This window comes from Contarinia nasturtii, unplaced genomic scaffold, assembly GCF_009176525.2.
Source record: "Contarinia nasturtii isolate CC-2019 unplaced genomic scaffold, AAFC_CNas_1.1 Cnas_scaffold_5503, whole genome shotgun sequence".
Classification (NCBI taxonomy): domain Eukaryota; kingdom Metazoa; phylum Arthropoda; class Insecta; order Diptera; family Cecidomyiidae; genus Contarinia; species Contarinia nasturtii.
In genome coordinates, this window is record NW_022202774.1 from 917 (window position 1) to 19,479 (window position 18,563).

Here is an 18,563-nt window from a genome sequence, read left to right on the forward strand (position 1 = left end):
TATTGTAATGGCAACTGTTCAAATATCTTATCCGAATAAAAATTCGAAACCGAAAAAATCCCATATGAAAGTTAAAATACCGCTTAAATCATTTAAAATATACTACCCTGAACCGTTCATTCCGTCCAATATAAATTGGTCAACCCTGCGCTTGTCAATCGAAAAATCGAATTTGACATGTCAAATGTTGTGATACAAAGGGGAATTTGTTACTCGTACAAAGCGCACATCAATTTCACAATTATTGATTTCGTGAGAAAAGTCTCACACAATTTCGACGCTGTCAAAACTGTGAATATATAATATTGATTTTTTTTTTGCGGTACGTATAATATTTTGTGGAAATATCTCAATTGATTCGATTGAAAACCGAGTGTTCTCATCTTATGTGTCATCATTTTTTTAGCCGAAAAATCATGAATAATCAAAAGTCGAGGCTGAAACGAATTGACATAATCGCATTAGAGTTCGGTGGGTATGAGGTAGAGCACCATCCTGCACCATCCGAAGGTATATGGAATGATTTTTTTTTTCTTAAAATCAATTACAAATTTTATTTATTTCAGGTCAAAGCCGAAAACGAAAGCACAATGCAAGTGGCAACAACATTGAGTACGATGCGCTAAAAATTGCCGCGATGAAACCTCTCGTACCATTGAAAAAATTGAGGCTCGACGATAATCAAAATTCCAAGCTTAAATCCAAGCTGACGCTAACCGATATGCCCTACGACATTTTTGAGCCGATCTTCAAACGCTTGAATCTGATCGATCTCTTAAGCATAGCTGATGTCAGCAAATATGGAAGAAAAATGGCCCAAATTTATTATTGGTGGAAGTATCGAAAGTCAACCGTTTGCATAACCAGCCATTTTACGACCAATCAACGTATGTACGACATAAACGATGGCGAAATTGTGATAAAAGATTATAAAACAACAGTCGATCTATTTCGATGTTTTGGTAAAATGGTTAAATCACTTGAAGTGATTAGTTTTCCGAAATTTCAATCGATACTACATCATGTGAAATATATAATGATGCTTCATAAGATATCCGAATGCCTAGATCTTACATTGACAAAACTTAAGATTCAAGGTGACGAAAAAACGGTTCTAAGTGGTCTACGTACACATTGGGCTTGGCAATTAACAATTAACGGAAAAGTAACGCATGATTGTTTGTTAAATAAATTATTATTAGATCCACGGAATGGAAACTAATCCAACACAATATTAACCCAACACATATTTAATCCAAAGAGAAATGATATAGCTTAAGTAGGACCATTTTGTTGATACCATGTAGGACCAGATTGAGAATTACACAATTTGATAGATTAAAATTCATCCAAAGAAAGTATTTTTCCAAAGCTCCAATTTGTAATTGTCAAAAATTATTATATCAAATCATCATTCAACAAAGATAATCATTCGATAAGGAAAACATTTTGTATACAGTAGAAGATTACGTATGCTAAACAATAAGTTTCATGGGAAAAATTGACATAAAAAATAGTGCAACACTATTCAGGGATTAAAAAAATCCAAAATTTCTTTGCAAAAAAATTCAAAAATAGATCAAGTTTGTACAAACAGAATTTTCAAATTTTCATTGAAATTGTACATTGAAAAGATTCATAAAAATCTCTTCAAATAAACAAAAATCTATTTTTCAAAAACTGAATATTTGTTTTAAATTCAATTTAATTTTTAATAAATTCGTTGTTCATTGTCTTGGTACATATTGTGTTGGTACTAAATTTCGTTTTAGCGCCAAATGTCACACACTTTAAACCGTTCAAATCGACATAACCAAACATTTGTGCAAACTGAACGTTTTTCTCCGCTTTGCATACATCGATGTAATTTTTTCTCATATACATCGATGACAGAGCGCATACATTCATGACACTTCTGACGTTTGTGTTTTTTTTTCTTTCTATCGTTTGGTTTGGCATAGCTAATTTTTTTTTCAAGTATAAGTCACATTACCTGCCTCACAGAGCAAAGTCGATTATTTTCAGCGAAAAAAATAAATTGTATTCAATCGTGAAATGGCGTCAATGTTGAGCCGTGGTGCAATTTTAGCTGAGTGTTTAGTGAAAAACACAACACCAAAGGTAAATTCTAAATTTCTTGGAATTATTTTTTTATTTCTATTGTTTTGACGGACAAAGGTCGTGTATAGAGAGAAAAAGAGAAAAAAGTATCATGTGTCATTAATTTATTGGATCCAAAGTGCACCAGTTACCGAATTAATGCTAATCAAAGTGTTTGAGTCGCAATAAATTATCCAATTTTTATCGAATGGAAGTTTTTCTCTGCGATTTATAAAATAAGAACGCACAAAAAGTCGACATAGAACAGTGTTACGTAAAGAGCATGACATTTATCCAATTTTCCTTCATACACACATGCACACTGTCTATCTTAAGGCTTGCATGTTGTTGTTGTTGTTCGGGTGTATTTTTACTCATTCAGTTTCAATGAGTGCAAACGTGTCACGATGTATGTCACGATCAGCTGGTGTCAATACCGTTGTTGTGCCAAAATATAAATAGAATTCGAATTAGACACAATTGAATGCCATTCAACTGATACTGATTTGTGTTAATGTGATTCTAGGTTTTGGGAGCTGCAATACAACGACGTAATCTCAATGTACAAGAGCATATCTCGTATTCATTGTTAAACGAAGCTGGCATTCCGACACCGAAGTAAGTTTGTTACTTTTTCGATTATTTTTTTTAAAGATACATTTTGTCTAATTGCATCGACTGTTCATTGGTAGATTCGGCGTTGCCACATCGACCAGTGAGGCAAAGAAAATTGCCACCGATTTGAATACCGAGAATTTGGTATTGAAAGCACAAGTATTGGCCGGTGGTCGTGGTAAAGGTGCATTCAAAAATGGTTTCAAAGGTGGTGTACGTCTTGTTTTCTCACCGGAAGAGGCCGAACAAGTGTCCGGTAAAATGATTAACCAAATATTAGTCACTAAACAAACCGGTGCCGCTGGACGGATTTGTAATAAAGTTATGGTCGCTGAACGAAAATTCCCAAGACGCGAATTTTATATGGCTGTTATGATGGAACGAGCATTTAATGTGAGTATTGAATGGAAAAAATCGGAAACTTGTAAAATTATCTTCATAGCTTAAAAAAATCGACTGAACATTTATTGTTTTTAGTTTCGTTCATATATTATAGGAATTTTTTTCAAGTCGGTTCCATTTCTTTTATTAAAAGTGCTTCTATTCTATTACTCTGGCTGTATACAGTCTGGATTTTGTGAAACTCTTCCTACCAAATTTAATATTAATATGAGATCAATGTAATGCCAAGAACAAATGACTAAAACATATTATTTCGAACATTTTTCAGGGTCCCGTCATTATTGCATCGTCCCAAGGCGGTGTAAATATTGAAGAAGTCGCCGCTGAAAATCCCGATGCCATTCTTTATGAACCAATCGATATTGTCAAGGGATTGACAAAAGAACAAGCTGTGAAAGTAGCCGAAAAACTTGGATTGGGCAATGTTTCCGAACAAATTTCCAAAACACTTTTGAACATGTACGAATTATTCGTCAAAAAAGATGCACTCTTGATTGAAATCAATCCATACGCCGAAGATGCATTCGACACTTCCAAATGTAAGTGTGTGGTATTTTACGTTATTTGTATCTGATCAGTGTCTAATATTCTGGAGTTGAGAATTTTCATGCTTGCTGTTATTACAAAAAATATTGTAATAGTCACGTGACTATTTTAATAAATGATATTTCATTTGGGTGCAACTATATTTATAATTATACAGTCACATGTTAACTTGGCTAATATTTTATTTTATAAAGGACGCAAACATATTTACATTGAAATGTACGTGACTTTCTTCATAATTCCAATTCACTCAAATGAACAGTGATGTTGCCACCATGTTGACTTTCTCGTACAAAGCAATGCTTAGTTTTTAAATACACTAAACGAATTTCATCCGTGTTTTTTGAAAAAAAAAAAAAAAAAATAACAAGACGGAATCAAATATCCACGAAAAAATGTGTGAAAGTTGTACATTTTCTGATTGAAAAATCGAATAAAAATTGAGTCCAATAAAATAAAGAATTTGCGGTAGGCTTGAAAATTGAATATAATAAAAAATTGAATTTTATGATATCAGTTTGATATTTTCAAAATGACATTTTTACGAGAAAAAAATTAAAAGTTTTGAATTATTGCAATTTTCAAAATTTTCAATTTGGATATACATGAAGGGGAACAAATGTTAAAAAAATAAGATTTCAATTCAACAGAATTTTCGTTAAAAAATTTCCACAAAAATACGTTAAATTGATAAGATTGTTTTTGAAATTTCTAATTTTCAATTTCACCGCAAATTCTTCATTTTATCATTATATTTTTCAATTTTCTTTTGATTTTTTCGTCGAAAATAAATCAAAATAATTAATTTTATTTAAATATTTTTTTCAACTTTTTATTTCAAATTTAATTTTAAAAAAATGTCCTTCATTTATTTTATGGTCCAAATAATTTATAAATCTGAAATATCTCATAATTAAAAAAAAATCTAATAATATTTGTTTGTAAATTTTCAGACTTCGCATTGGATGCAAAACTTCGATTTGACGATACGGCTGAATATCGACAAAAAGATTTATTCAAACTTCGTGATTATACTCAGGAAGATCAAAAGGAGGTGGCTGCAACGAAATTCGATTTGAATTACATTGCTTTGGATGGTGCCATTGGTAGACTGCCTTTTTCTAATTTGTTCCCTAATTTTAATTAAATCAATATTATTCCCCTTGAAAATAATATGTTTTTCAATATGTTAGGTTGTTTGGTGAATGGTGCCGGTTTGGCGATGGCAACAATGGACATTATTAAATTGCATGGTGGTGATCCAGCAAATTTCTTGGACGTTGGTGGCGGTGCCACAGCCGAGGCGATTAAAGAAGCCTTTAAAATCATTACCGCCGATCCAAAGGTGAATTCAATTTTGGTGAATATTTTCGGTGGTATTATGCGTTGTGATGTGATTGCCGAGGGTATCATTGCTGCAACCAAAGAGTTGAATCTCAAAACACCAATTGTTGTTCGTTTATTGGGCACAAAAGTTGAAGAGGCCAAAGAACTCATCAAAAACTCAAAACTTCGAATTTTGCCACGCGATGACTTAGATGAAGCCGCCCATTTGGCTGTCTATTTGGCTGACATCGTTAAATTGGCCCGTGAAGCTAAATTGGATGTCAATTTTGAAATTGCCGAATTCGACAACTAAAAACACACTCATCCTACGGCTATCGATCTGATTTTACAGCAGTTAGCCACATAAAACGTATTAAATATGTAAAATGATAAGAACTATTTAACCGAAAATTTTGAAAATTCATGCATTAAACAACAAAACCGACTACAACCGCCTCTATTTATCATTTAGTTAATTCAATGTTTTGATTCTATTTTCTCCATTATTTTGACATAAAAAAAAACACGAAAAAATTGTTCACGCACAATGCGCTTCTCTTTCATTGCACTTATATACCTATATTGTTGTTGTCATTGTTATACATACATGTTAGACATCATTCAATTGATCATTTTGATTTCAATCATACCGCAAATACAATTTTAACCAGTGAAAATTTGTAGTTTTTATGATTACATTTCAAAATTTATTCGAAACACAAAGAAAACTCAATTTTTTTTTATTGTGAATAATCAAAAACACATTTTTGCATGATTTCAAATTGAATTCTAAACATAAGGACCAATTCGTTACATAATCATCATGCCTTAAAGTCATTGCATTGAATCAAATTAATCATCAAAGAAAATTCCATTCATACGAATCGATTCGTTCAATTGCAATAAATCTGAAATTGTAGGCGCTATTTTTGGAATTCCACTTTGTTGCCAAGAAAATATCATCTGGAACAAAAATCGCAACCTTTCGTGCTCCGTCCAATTTTTCTCGTTCGCCATTCAATATATACAGCTTAAGAATTACTGGTTTATATTCAAATTCAGTTGGGTCGTACGACGCAGCTCCGCAATTTTCATTGACTCTCGGAATCAGTCGAATTTTGTTCAACTGTTTTGATTGTTGAATGAATGGCAAAATATCATCGACAGATGCAATTGCCAAGAAAGACGTTCCAAATTCACAAGTTTACTTACCAGCACCGCCCTAGAAATATCGGAGTCACTTTGTATAACGGCAAATTCGGTTAAATTAGTCAAAAACGGTTCAATGCTATTTACAAATCTTTTGCAATGAGTTGATCAACACGTTGCATTTGATCACCATTTGATCGTTTCCATGTTCATCAATTATTCTGGCGTTTACATTTAATTGCTTGTAGCAGCCTTGATTACGAAGTTGATTTAGCAAATCCCATGCCCATCTAACATTGTGACTATTGTTATCCATACACGCCAAGCAACTAGTTCTCAATCCCAATGTGTTTAATTATATCGTTGACTTGAGTAGCTCATCTCTGTGCCACCACAACAAAAATGTACTCATCGAAAAACTGCGAACGTTTGGATTAAGTTCGAAAAATGTGGCGAGTTCATCTAAATGCGACGATGAAATGCCCAATTCTAGATGCTCAAGCTTTGGATACTTTTGCAGCAACCATTTGTGTTTGTTTTAGAATTTCATGTCAGAAAATTTTATATAAATACGATGCACATTTTCACAATATTTTAGAAGGACATCGTACAGATCTTGATCAACGGTACAGTGCCGTAGATGTAACACTTCAATTTTTGGCAAAATATTCTGAATGTAAGTAACTGTCTCTGGATTCAAACGTACATCAGATAGGTGCAGCTTTTTGGCTGAATTGAATTGGTTGCCGTGCGATTCGATGTACTTAAATGGACCCAGTCCACAACTTTCGATCGCGATTGAGGTAATATATTGAATGAATGCCGGTACTGGAATATGTTCAACGACGTGATTAGATGTGTGTGCATTTATCAAATAAATTCCCTTATTGCCGCACACAATTTTAGTGGCTGAGTAAGTATGTTTGTAAAATGTGCCCGTCATTTTTTGTATGGATTTACATGTTTGAGACAGTGAATGCAAGTGTGGCAGCGACAGATATTCGAATAGCTCACCGAAACAATGGCCATTCAGTTTTAAAATTGGAGGAGATGATAGATGGTGGTCATCATTCGAAGGACCGGCAGGTTGAAGTTCATTTTGACTTTGAACCCTTTCGTGAGTCGTTTTTGCCTTTTTCTCGCACCACTTTGGTAAGTCATGACTTTTTTTGGAATTTGACACTGGAATTCTCAATTAACAAATAGGTGTAGTTTTTTTGACTTGAAAATTATCAGCAAATGAACGCGTTATAATTTAAGGGATGACAGAAATAAATGTTTATACTTTCCTTGGTGCACCACTTGTTGGCATTAATTGATGTAAACAAAAAATTGAAAAACTCAAACACATTTGACATTCCATGTCATTTCCGACTAGACTTTACGATACGTCCCATTTGAACCCATGTTGACAATATGGATCCATTAGACATTGTTTTATCGGCTATTACAATTTCATCGTCAAAATGATAAGAAACGAAAAAAAACATACTAAAAATACCTTTCCTACACTAGGTGTGCAGAAAAGTAATATTGTCTTTTTACAAATTTTATTTCAAAAAAATATATTTTTCAAAATTGCTGGAAAGATGTTGTGAAAGCATTGATTTTTTATAGACAATTTTCCATCATTTTGGTGAAATCGTACATTATCCGATTGTTGTGTTGCTATGCCACTCTTTTATGTTGTTTTCAATTTAATATCTTTCTTGCAATTGACAGTCAATATTATATTTTTTTCGCTTCTTTTTCATCTGTGTACAGTGTACACGCAGTGGATACTTTTTGAAATAACGGAATTATATGAATGAACCGCTCCAAGTTTTACGTTTCTACTGAACCAAAGTGTATTGGTAACAGTCATTAACTATAATGATATGACTAAATTGAAAACAAGTATTGTTTTGAAAATATATGTATGTACGAGTTTTTTCTTTTTTTAAATAACGAATTGAATTCAGCGGTGAAAATATGGTTTCATTAGACATATATTGTCTATTAGACATTGACTAACACATAGACAAAATCATTTATATTTCGAAGTAAAGGATGTCAAATCAGGAGTGACATGGAATGTCAAATATATTGAATCAATCTGTCAGACTTCCTTTGTTTACATTAATTTATACAAACAATTGGTGCACTTTGTTAAAAGGTATACGCATTTTTTCCTTGTTCACTCACAAATATATCAAAATAATTTATCACAAATAAATGTATTTGTAGCACTATTTTTCTTGAAATGTCAATAAATTTCTTTCATTAATAGCTAAATTTAATAAATTTCACAGCATCCATCCAAAAACAAAGCAAATCTGCATTGATGGGGAACACTTTAATAAAACTGATTAAACTTGCTTGCTCCTTTTACTTGAAGACTGCTACAAATAAAATTCGAAAGCTAGCTAAAAATGGTGCCCATGAAATGTTGGTGGATCCTTCGACTGAAGACCACCATCTATCATCTCCTCCAATTTTCAAACTAAATAACCATTGTTTCGAGGAGTTATTCGAATATCTGTCGCTGCTAGACTTGCATTCATTGGGCCAAACTTGTAAATCCATGCAACAAATGACGGGCGAATTTTTCACACAAAATCATTCAGCCGGTAGAATTGTGTGTAAAAGTGATGGCATTTATGCGGTTTATTCAAGTCCAGAAAATATTGACGAGAAGTGTATTCCGATACCAGGTTTCCTTCCTGTCATCATCTCAATCGCAATGGAAAGCTCTGATTTAAATGCGTTCGTATCTTTAAAATCGCATGCCAACAAATTGGTGTCTGTCAAACAACTTTCGTTCTCGAATCTAACTTTGAATGAAAAGGATGTCAAATGTATTCGAAAAATTTTGCGAAAAATCCAAGTATTAAAACTACAACACTGTGTCGTTCAAGATCAAGATTTTTATAAGCTAATACTACAGCATTGCAAAGACATACGACGCATAAGCATACAATTTTCTAGTGTAAAATTTCATTATGGACACAAGTGGTTGAAGAAACACTATCCAAAATTGGAGCATTTAGATTTGAATTTGGAGTGCTCTTGGAAAATTGATGAATTGTCCACATTTTTCAAACGAAATCCAAATCTACGAAGTTTTTCGTACGATTCGTATTCAGTATGGCCGAATAAAGATGCATTGCTCAAGTCTAAAATAAAGCTCGATACTTTTGAATTGAAATTCGTGGATCTGCATGCATTTGTAGTTAAATGTTTTCGATACGAACGTGGTAGTAAAGGGAACGAATTGAAAATATTATGGGATTTGTTGAAACAACTTCGAATTCAAGGTTTCTACAAACGGTTACGCATTGGTGCTTCTTCAAATCATACCTTGGAAAATGATCAATGCCTTAATAAGTCATTAAACGCAATCGCAAAATCAATTGGTGTAGCTAAAATGAAAATAGATCAAAGCATTTTCTTTGACTTGTACGAAAACTATAAAAACAATGAAATGTGCACTCTTTTATGTAATGATGTTGTGAATGTGAAACGACTGTATTTGAATACAGTGTCGGCTTTCGATATTTTGCCAATCATTCAACAAGCAAAAAATGTGAAAAAAATCAAATTTCACCCGAAAACCGAATTTAAATCAAATGTTCTGAAACTGGAGTTTTTGAATGCCGAACGTGAAAAATTAGACGGAGCAAAAAAAGTTACGATTTATGTACCAGATGATGTTTTCGCCACAACGAAATGGGCAACCAAAAATGGCAACACAGATCTCGGATCAGTTGAAATTAAACGAATCGAATCGTATGATTGGAATTTATAAATTCGCTAAATGATGTTCAGGAGAGCCAGAGACTTTTGATTCAAATATGAATAGTCGCACTTACCATTTTTAGTTGTAAGAAGAAACTTTTTCTATTCGAACGGTCACATTAGCTCTTTAAGTATCTCCAAAAGTGACAAATAAATGATTGAAAGTTATTTTAACATTATCATCTACAAGACACGAAGCCAATTTAATTAATTTATATAAATTTTTATTTTATTTTCTATGAACTACAGTTTTTTACTGTTCAATACTTAATTTTTAACAACTTTAAATTGAAAATAAATGCTTTGAATTGAAAATCAGTTGATGTTTTATTTTTAGCAGTACATAAAATGTGGGCTATTGTTTTCTATTCAGCCCATTCGAATTTATTTGATTTTTGCCAAGTTTTGGAACTCAATTTTCTAGATGATATCATTTTTACATTTATGTTTGTTGTGCGAGTAGCAAATCAGTAAGTTTTCTTCCCAATAAACTCCGGTTGTTTGGATCTGTCAACATTGTCACATGAGTGCCGTTCACAGGAATTACGTGCAAGCTTGGAAGATGGAAATCTTCCCATCGAAGTTTTCGATGATTAAAAGATTTATCAAAATCATTTCGAAGTATTTCATACATATTTTCATCATTGGCATTAATTATTACCAGATCCAACTCGGTTGCCTTAAATAGGTTTACTGTAATTGGCAATGAATCAATGTTGTACACGTCGCATATGTTATAATAATGTGCTCGTTGTTTCGATAGCAATGCTTCCCATTCGATATCTTCATTTGTTAAATCTTCATTCTTGGCCTTTACCTCTTCAATTGCTTCGTTAAGAGACAAATTACTGACGCGCAATAGCCACACTGTATCATTTAACGTTTTGAAAAATGGAGATTTTAATGCGATGTAATATAAAAACAAAACAGTTTCACTGAACTCACTCAATCCTTTGGTAGGATGAGTATCGATCAAACCTAAGAAAGAAACTGGATAGCCACTGTTAATAAGCTGTTTTGTTATTTCATAAGCTAGAATTCCTCCAGAGGAGTAACCAGCTATTGCGCAAGGTCCATTGCTTTGTACAATGCCTAGCAGTTCACTCCAGAGTGTGGCTAGTTTCATTTCCATTCCATCTTGTGGAGCCTCATACATTTGACGGGCAAACGACTCATCGTCTGGAGCTGGCAGTGCACGTCGATCCAATTTTCCGTTTGGTGTGAGTGGTAAAGACGGAAGACAAACATAAGCCGCCGGCACCATATAGTCAGGCAGTAAAGCCGCCAGATAGGTGCGTAAATTCTGAGCAAGCAATGTATCTTGTTCGGTGACTACATATGCAACTAGACGCGCATCAGTATCAGGCTGGTTTTTCCATGACAAAACAACGGCGTCGTGCACCAAAGGATGTTCAACGAGGCGGGCTTCAATTTCGCCAGGTTCAATTCGGTAACCACGAATTTTTACCTGTTGATCGGTGCGTCCCAAATAAACCAAATTTCCATCAGGAAGATAACAGGCTCGATCACCGGTACGGTACATGCGTGCATTTGGATGCTCACTAAATGGATCAGGAATAAAACGTTCTGCGGTAAGTTCAGGTCGATTGAGGTAGCCGCGTGCTACACCAGCGCCCCCAATATACAACTCTCCTTCGGATCCCAGCGGAACCGGTTCACCTTGTGCGTCCAACACGTAAACTCGTACATTTGATAGTGGACGACCGATTGGTATTGAATGGCTGGCGAATTCCACCGGGCATGACCATGTGGTTGCCCATATTGTCGTTTCTGTCGGTCCATATACATTGAAAATGGAAGTGTGAACAATCGCACTTTTTAGCAAAGATAACGGAGGCGTTTCGCCACCCAATATTAAAGCCTTCAGTCCCTTTAAGCTGCTTAAGTTTTGCGTATTCCGTAGCAAAGCTGGTGTTAAATGGGCGTGAGTAATCTCTTTAGTTTCAATATAACCAAGCAAATCAGTGTCCGTCTGGCGTACCTCTTCGTTTGGCAAACAGAGACAGGCTCCACTCGTAAGAGCCGATACGATATCAACAATACTAGCATCAAAAGCGCAAGAAGCAAACATCATAATGCGACTCTCGGAACATATTCTTAAGGGTGATGATACAGTACAGGCCAAATTGTATACAGATTGATGTTCAACCATCACTCCTTTTGGTGTTCCAGTCGAACCAGAAGTGTAAATAACATACGCTAGATTTGAGGGAGTTAATCCTAGTTTGACCGAGTTTGGATTATCAACAGAAAAGCCATCAAATAACGCCTCATCCAAATCAATCACTGGAACATAATGATCTACAAGTGCTTTTTGACCAGTTGCATCTGCCAACAAACATAGCGGATCAGCGTCATTCAAAATATTTGATGCTCGTTGACTCGAGTAAAACGGATCGAGCGGTACATAGGCGCCACCAGCTTTTAGAATACCCAACATAACTATCAGCATTTTCGTACTACGTTTAACACAGGAGGCAACGCGGTCATCTGGCTTAACACCTTTTGCAATGAGATAATGTGCAAGTTGGTTTGCTCGTGCGTTGAGTTCTGCATAGCTTAATGTTTTTCCTTCAAATTCGACGGCAATCGCCTGTCCATCACGATCTACCTGTTCTTCAAACAACTGATGAAGACAGCAAACAGGTGGAAAGGTGACTTCCGTCTTGTTCCAGGTATGCAAAAGCATCTCACGCTCCTCCGCTGGTATCACTGTCAATTTTCGCACTGATTGTTTTGGTGTATGCGTTAATGCATCGGCAAGAGAAATAAGAGCCTGTTGCATATAAGCACAGATTCGAGCTGCTGAAATTCGCGACACTACTTGGGATGTTAAACCCAGGGCATGGCTGTCGTCCTCCACAGACATAACTAATGGGTAGTTTGTTCGTTCTTCACTGTCCAGAAAAGTTGTTCCTGGAAATGTTATTGCATCTTTTCCGGTCGGCTGATTATGACGATAGTTAAATAGTGCACTAAAAAGTGGTAAAGTAGCTGGCACCCCACTACAACGTTGTGCTAATACCAGCGGGGCATGTTCATGTGCAAGTAATGCACTCAGCCGAGCATGGGTACGGCGTACAGCATCCTCGATGGTGGTTTCATCAATATCCAGTCGCAAAGGTAGCGTGTTAATAACCAACCCCATGGCACTGTCGTTCTCTTCTCCCGCCTGTAAACGACCGAATAGCACAGTTCCGAAGACCACTGTCTCACATCCACTAGCATGAGCAAGTACTATTGCCCATGCCAAATGGCATAAGCTGGCTAAGCTGATTATTGAGTTTTTTGCGTGGGCCCGTAACTTATGGCTGAGAGCTTGCGGTAGCTTCAAATGCGCTTCATCAATCTCAAACCGACCGTAAACGTCGCTCAGACCAAACGGCAATGTTGGTGTGTCAACATCGGCAAGCATTTCACTGAAAAATTTTGTATGCTCTTCTGGACTAACTCCGAACCGAGCATGAGCCACAACGTGGCGAAAAGGTGTAGGCGTTGCCAACTGTTCACTCAACTGTTCGAATATGGTCTTCATTTCTGCATACATTTTTTCTAATGTGTTCTGATCAACAATTATATGGTGTGTAAGTTCCAATGCAATCCAGTCTCCTTCAGGTGTTTGTGCAGCAATCAAACGCATAAGCGGTGCATGTGCCAGATCTAGTTTGTAGTGATACAAGTTAAATTGGTTATTTAATTGTTCTAGTGCCGACTCATCGGTATCATCATTCAGGTTGATTTCGGTAAGTATCGAAGGAACCTGACGCAGTACAACTTGTGCTGGTTCACTGAGTTTTTTCCATATAAAAATGGTGCGCAAAATATCGTGTCGTTCAATCACATGTTGCAGAGCGGATGAATAACTTCGAAGTGCCGCTCGATCCTTAAATTGCAATCGATTTATTATCAAATATGGATCACCGTCTTCAGCCATCATATGATGGAATAAAATGCCTTGCTGCAACGGTGCGAGCCCATAAATATCTTGAATATTGGATAAACCACCCGGCACCTGTGCAATTAATGCATCAATCTCCGTCTGAGAAAGAGTGATAAGCGGCAGCATTTCTGGAGTAATTTTTGTGCTGTCTGCTGTAATCAGATTGGGCGGAATACTGATCGTTTGGTGTTGGCCGAGAGTTTCAGCCAGTGCTGCTAACGACGGAGTATCAAATACTTTTCTGACGCTGGTATTCAGTCCGGCTTGTCGCAGTTGCGCTAGCATCCGTACAATTAGCAGAGAATGGCCTCCCAGAGCAAAGAAATTATCGTGCCGGCTGATGCGTTCAATGCCCAACAGTTCACTCCAGAGTACAGCCAATTTCTCCTCCGTTTCGTTCTGCGGTGCTTCATATGATTGACGAGCAAATGCTTTATCGTCCGGAGGTGGAAGTGAAAATCGATCTAGTTTGCCATTTGGTGTGATTGGTAAAGACGGAAGACAAATATAAGCTGTCGGTACCATATAGTCAGGCAACAAAGATGCAAGATAAGTGTGCAACTTAAAAGGAAGCGATGTATCTTCGTCGGCAACAACATAGGCAACCAGTCGAGTATCAGCAGCAGGATTTTTTTTCCATGACAAAACAACTGCTTCACGTACCAGAGGATGTTCGACCAAGTGGGTTTCAATTTCACCGGGTTCAATTCGGAAACCGCGAATTTTTAGTTGATGATCTGTGCGACCTAAAAAGACTAAATTTCCATCAGGCAAATAACGTGCTCGATCGCCAGTGCGATAAATGCGTGCGGAAGGATTTTCACTAAATGGATCAGGTAAAAATCGTTCTGCGGTAAGGTCGGGTCGATCCAGATAGCCGCGAGCCACGCCAGCACCGCCAATATATATTTCACCTTCGGCTCCCAATGGTACCGGTTCGCCTTGTGCATCTAGCAGGTAAATTCGCATGTTCGACATTGGACGACCAATTGGAATGAAATGACTCGAGAAATCTACAGGACAAAACCAGATGGTCACACATATCGTTGCCTCAGTTGGACCGTAACCATTGAAAACCGTTGTATAAGCAACAGCACTTTGTAGCACGGATAAATGAGGTGTTTCGGCACCTAAACTCAATGATTGTAATCCTTTTAATACACTTGGGTTTTCCAAGTTTCGGAGCATAGCCGATGGTATATCTGCATGTGTAATTTTTTCATCGATCAAGTAATTAAACAACGCGATACTTGTCTGTCGAACTTCATTGTTTGGCAGGCAAAGGCAAGCTCCTTCGTTTAGAGCCATTAGAATTTCCCACAGGCTGGTATCGAAAGAATAAGATGCCAGCTGCAGAACACGGCTTTCACAAGTAACACCAAACAGTGGAGATATGGCTTGAGCTAAATTTAGTATATGTTGATGTTCAACCATTACCCCTTTCGGTTTTCCGGTCGAACCGGAGGTGTAAATGACATAAGCCAAATGGGCTGAACTGAGTCCGAGTTTGATTGGGTCCGGGTTATTAGCCGACAGTTGATCAGGTAATGCTTCATCCAAATCCAGCATTGGTATCTGATGGGCTCCAAGTGTTTTCTGACCAACTATATCTGTTAGCAGACACACTGGGTTGGCATCCTCTAGAATCTTTATCAGTCGTTGACTCGAGTAGATTGGATCGAGCGGTATATAGGCTGCACCGGCTTTTAGAATTCCAAATATTGCAATGAAAATTTTCGAGCTACGCTCTACGCAAAATGCGACGCAATCGTCTGGTTTTACACCTTTTGCTATTAAGTAATATGCCACTCGATTCGACTTCGCATTGAGTTCACTATAACTTAATGATTCCCCATCACATTCAACAGCAATAGCTTTTCCATCACGATGAACCTGTGCTTCAAATAGCTGATGAAGACAGCGAACTGGTGGAAATTTTACTGCTGTTTGGTTCCAGTCGTGCAACAACATTTCACGCTCTTCCGATGGCACGACGTTTAATTGTCTCACCGGTTGTTGTGGTGTGTGTGTTAATGCATCAGCCAACGATGTCAAAGCTTGTTGCATATAAGCACAGATTCGTGTTGATTCGAGTGGCAATGCCACTTGAGCTGTAAGAATTAGCGATGTGTCATCGTCGTCAACAGACAAGGATAATGGGTAATTTGTTCCATCTTCACTACTGAGAATACTCACTCCATGGGACGGCTGAGTGATATGCGATGCATGACGGCAATTTAATAGGGAATTAAAAAGAGGTAGGGAAGCTGACACTCCACTACAACGTTGTGCCAACGCTAGTGATGCGTTTTCGTGTTCCAACAAGGCACTTAACCGTGTATGAGTGATGCGCACAGCAGTCTCGACCGTTGTTTCATTCATATCCAATCGCAACGGTAGCGTGTTTATCAATAACCCCATTGCAGTGTAATTCCCCTCTCCGGATTGTAAACGACCGAAAAGCACAGTACCGAAGACTACAGTTTCACTCCCGCTGGTACGAGCAAGTACTTGTGCCCAAGCTAAATGGCATAAACTAGCCAAACTGACTCTTAAGTTTCGTGCTTTTGCTCGTAACTGATCATAAAGGGCATCTGGTATTTTTAAATATGCTTCATCGAATTCAATTATTTCTCCGTGTACGTCAATAAGGCCAAAAGCCAGGGTCGGAGTATCAACATCGGCAAGCATCTCGTCAAAGAACTGTGTGTGTTCAGATTGATTAATACCTAGACGAGCTTGTGCCACAACTTGGCGAAAAGGTGTAGGTTTCAACAACTGCTCATTCTGACCGTCGATTATAGCATGTACTTCTGTATACAGCCTCTCCAAAGTGGCATGATCACCAATTAGATGGTGCATCAGTTCCAATGCAATCCAGTTGCCTTCAGAAGTTCGTGCGGCAAGCAAACGCAATAACGGTGGTTGTTTTAAATCCAAACGATAATGACGGGGATTGAAACGGTTTGTTAATTGTTCAAATGCCGGCTCATCGGTATCATCATTCAGGTTGATTTCGTTGAGTAGGGAGGGAACGTGTCGCAAGACAACTTGTGCTGGTTCATTGAGTCCTTCACAGACGAAGGCTGTGCGCAAAATATCGTGTCGTTCAATCACTTGTTGCAGAGCGGATGAATAGCTTTGAAGTGCCGCTCGATCCTTAAATTGCAATCGATTTATTATCAAATATGGATCACCGTCTTCAGCCATCATATGATGGAATAAAATGCCTTGCTGTAACGGTGCGAGCCCATAAATATCTTGAATATTGGCTAAACCACCCGGAACCTGTGCAATTAATGCATCAATCTCCGTCTGAGAAAGAGTGATAAGCGGCAGCATTTCCGGAGTAATCATCGTGCTGTCTACTGCAATCAGATTGGGTGGAATACTGATCGTTTGATATTGGTGAAGTGTTTCAGCAAATGCTGTAGTTCCTTCCATTATGTCTTTTGAAACATTAAATGGATGACGTGTAAACCATAGCTTTTCAAATGTGGCGATTGTAGTGCTGGGCGAACTTAGAGCCAAATCCAAAATAAGATTTAAAAGATCCCTGAAAGCAACGAGTTGTTCTTTTGGTTGGCATTCCTGAGTGCCGTCAAACAGAATCTCAAGACGACCGTTTGGTCGATCTGTCCAGAATGTTATTTGCAAATCGTTTCTATCAATGTTTGCACCGAAGTGAGACGAACAGTCACAACCTTCAAGTTCATCGCCATGATCAAAAAGCAGTACATTGACGTAAGGACCAAAGCTGTTATTTGGACCGTAATTTGCATGTTGGCGGATGTCCTCAACTCGGTAGCGCTGATGTTTCAACACTGATTCTGTTTTTTGAGCCACTTGTATTAGGGTTTCTGTGAGCGTAGCATGTTCAGGGATGTGTAACAGCAAAGGCACTACATTTGATGTCATACCTATCTCCTGAGTCAAATGTGTACCATGAGTTGATAAGCTGAGACTCACATACTCATTTCGAAAAATGCTTCGAAACCACAGAGCCGAAACAGCAATGTAAAAATTAGATTCGGAAATGTTTAATATAGCAGCAGTTTGCTGCTGTTTTTCGCGTTCTTCAGCACATATTGTCTGTATGCAATGATATGGCGTTTTTTGTTCAAAAGAATCGATGTTTCGTTGTGGATAAGCGTGGTGTTTAAAATGCTGAACATAAGCCTTCCAAAATTGTTCGTCTTTTTTATGGTCATCTGAAGCATGGTAGGTGGCATCAGCGGTAGCAAGTGCATCAAACTGTAGTGCAGGACATGCGGTGATTGGTTTATCTTGTTTTGAATCATTATAGGCGGTAGCGATAAAAGATTCCAATGTTGCCCAAGATCTCACATCAATAATACCGTGGTGAAATTGTGCGTAAAGCACATGCATATTTTTATTGACTTTGTAGATCGCAAACTCATATAGTTTATCGTCGGTTATGAGGGATGATTGATTTGCAGCTTTTTTCATTTTTTTTAACGCTTCCGAGAATGGCTCGGCATGAGTGCTGACATCAATTGTTCTTATTTTCTGACGAATACTGCGGTTGTAAGTCTGCCAAAGTCTCTCAGATCTATAATCAAACCGGGTTTGTAGCAATGGAATTTTCAAAACAAATCGTTCGATCGCATTCGTTAAAACCTTTGAATCCAATGGGCCACGGATGATTTGGTAAAACCAAATGCTG

General features: G+C 37.3%; 4 protein-coding genes across 4 annotated transcripts; 3 read left to right on the forward strand and 1 right to left on the reverse strand.

Annotated features, from left to right (window-relative positions):
* The first annotated feature begins 257 nt into the window (after positions 1-257).
* On the forward strand, positions 258-1,585 carry LOC116351466. Its single transcript, XM_031783568.1, has 3 exons — positions 258-322; positions 407-510; positions 567-1,585. Exons 2-3 carry the CDS (start codon positions 417-419, stop codon positions 1,220-1,222), a joined length of 750 nt encoding a protein of 249 aa, XP_031639428.1. The 5' UTR covers positions 258-322; positions 407-416; the 3' UTR covers positions 1,223-1,585.
* A 354-nt stretch (positions 1,586-1,939) lies between these two features.
* Positions 1,940-5,666, forward strand: LOC116351468 (succinate--CoA ligase [ADP-forming] subunit beta, mitochondrial-like). The gene is made up of 6 exons (XM_031783571.1): positions 1,940-2,121; positions 2,627-2,718; positions 2,793-3,108; positions 3,386-3,656; positions 4,617-4,769; positions 4,857-5,666. Exons 1-6 carry the CDS (start codon positions 2,056-2,058, stop codon positions 5,300-5,302), a joined length of 1,344 nt encoding a protein of 447 aa, XP_031639431.1. The 5' UTR covers positions 1,940-2,055; the 3' UTR covers positions 5,303-5,666.
* A 2,463-nt stretch (positions 5,667-8,129) lies between these two features.
* On the forward strand, positions 8,130-10,109 carry LOC116351467. Its single transcript, XM_031783570.1, has 2 exons — positions 8,130-8,293; positions 8,430-10,109. The coding sequence occupies exons 1-2, from the start codon at positions 8,212-8,214 to the stop codon at positions 9,923-9,925; spliced, it is 1,578 nt and encodes a 525-aa protein (XP_031639430.1). The 5' UTR covers positions 8,130-8,211; the 3' UTR covers positions 9,926-10,109.
* A 184-nt stretch (positions 10,110-10,293) lies between these two features.
* On the reverse strand, positions 10,294-18,346 carry LOC116351465 (linear gramicidin synthase subunit D-like). The gene has a single exon (XM_031783567.1). It carries the CDS (start codon positions 18,344-18,346, stop codon positions 10,358-10,360), a length of 7,989 nt encoding a protein of 2,662 aa, XP_031639427.1. The 3' UTR covers positions 10,294-10,357.
* Positions 18,347-18,563: the final 217 nt, after the last annotated feature.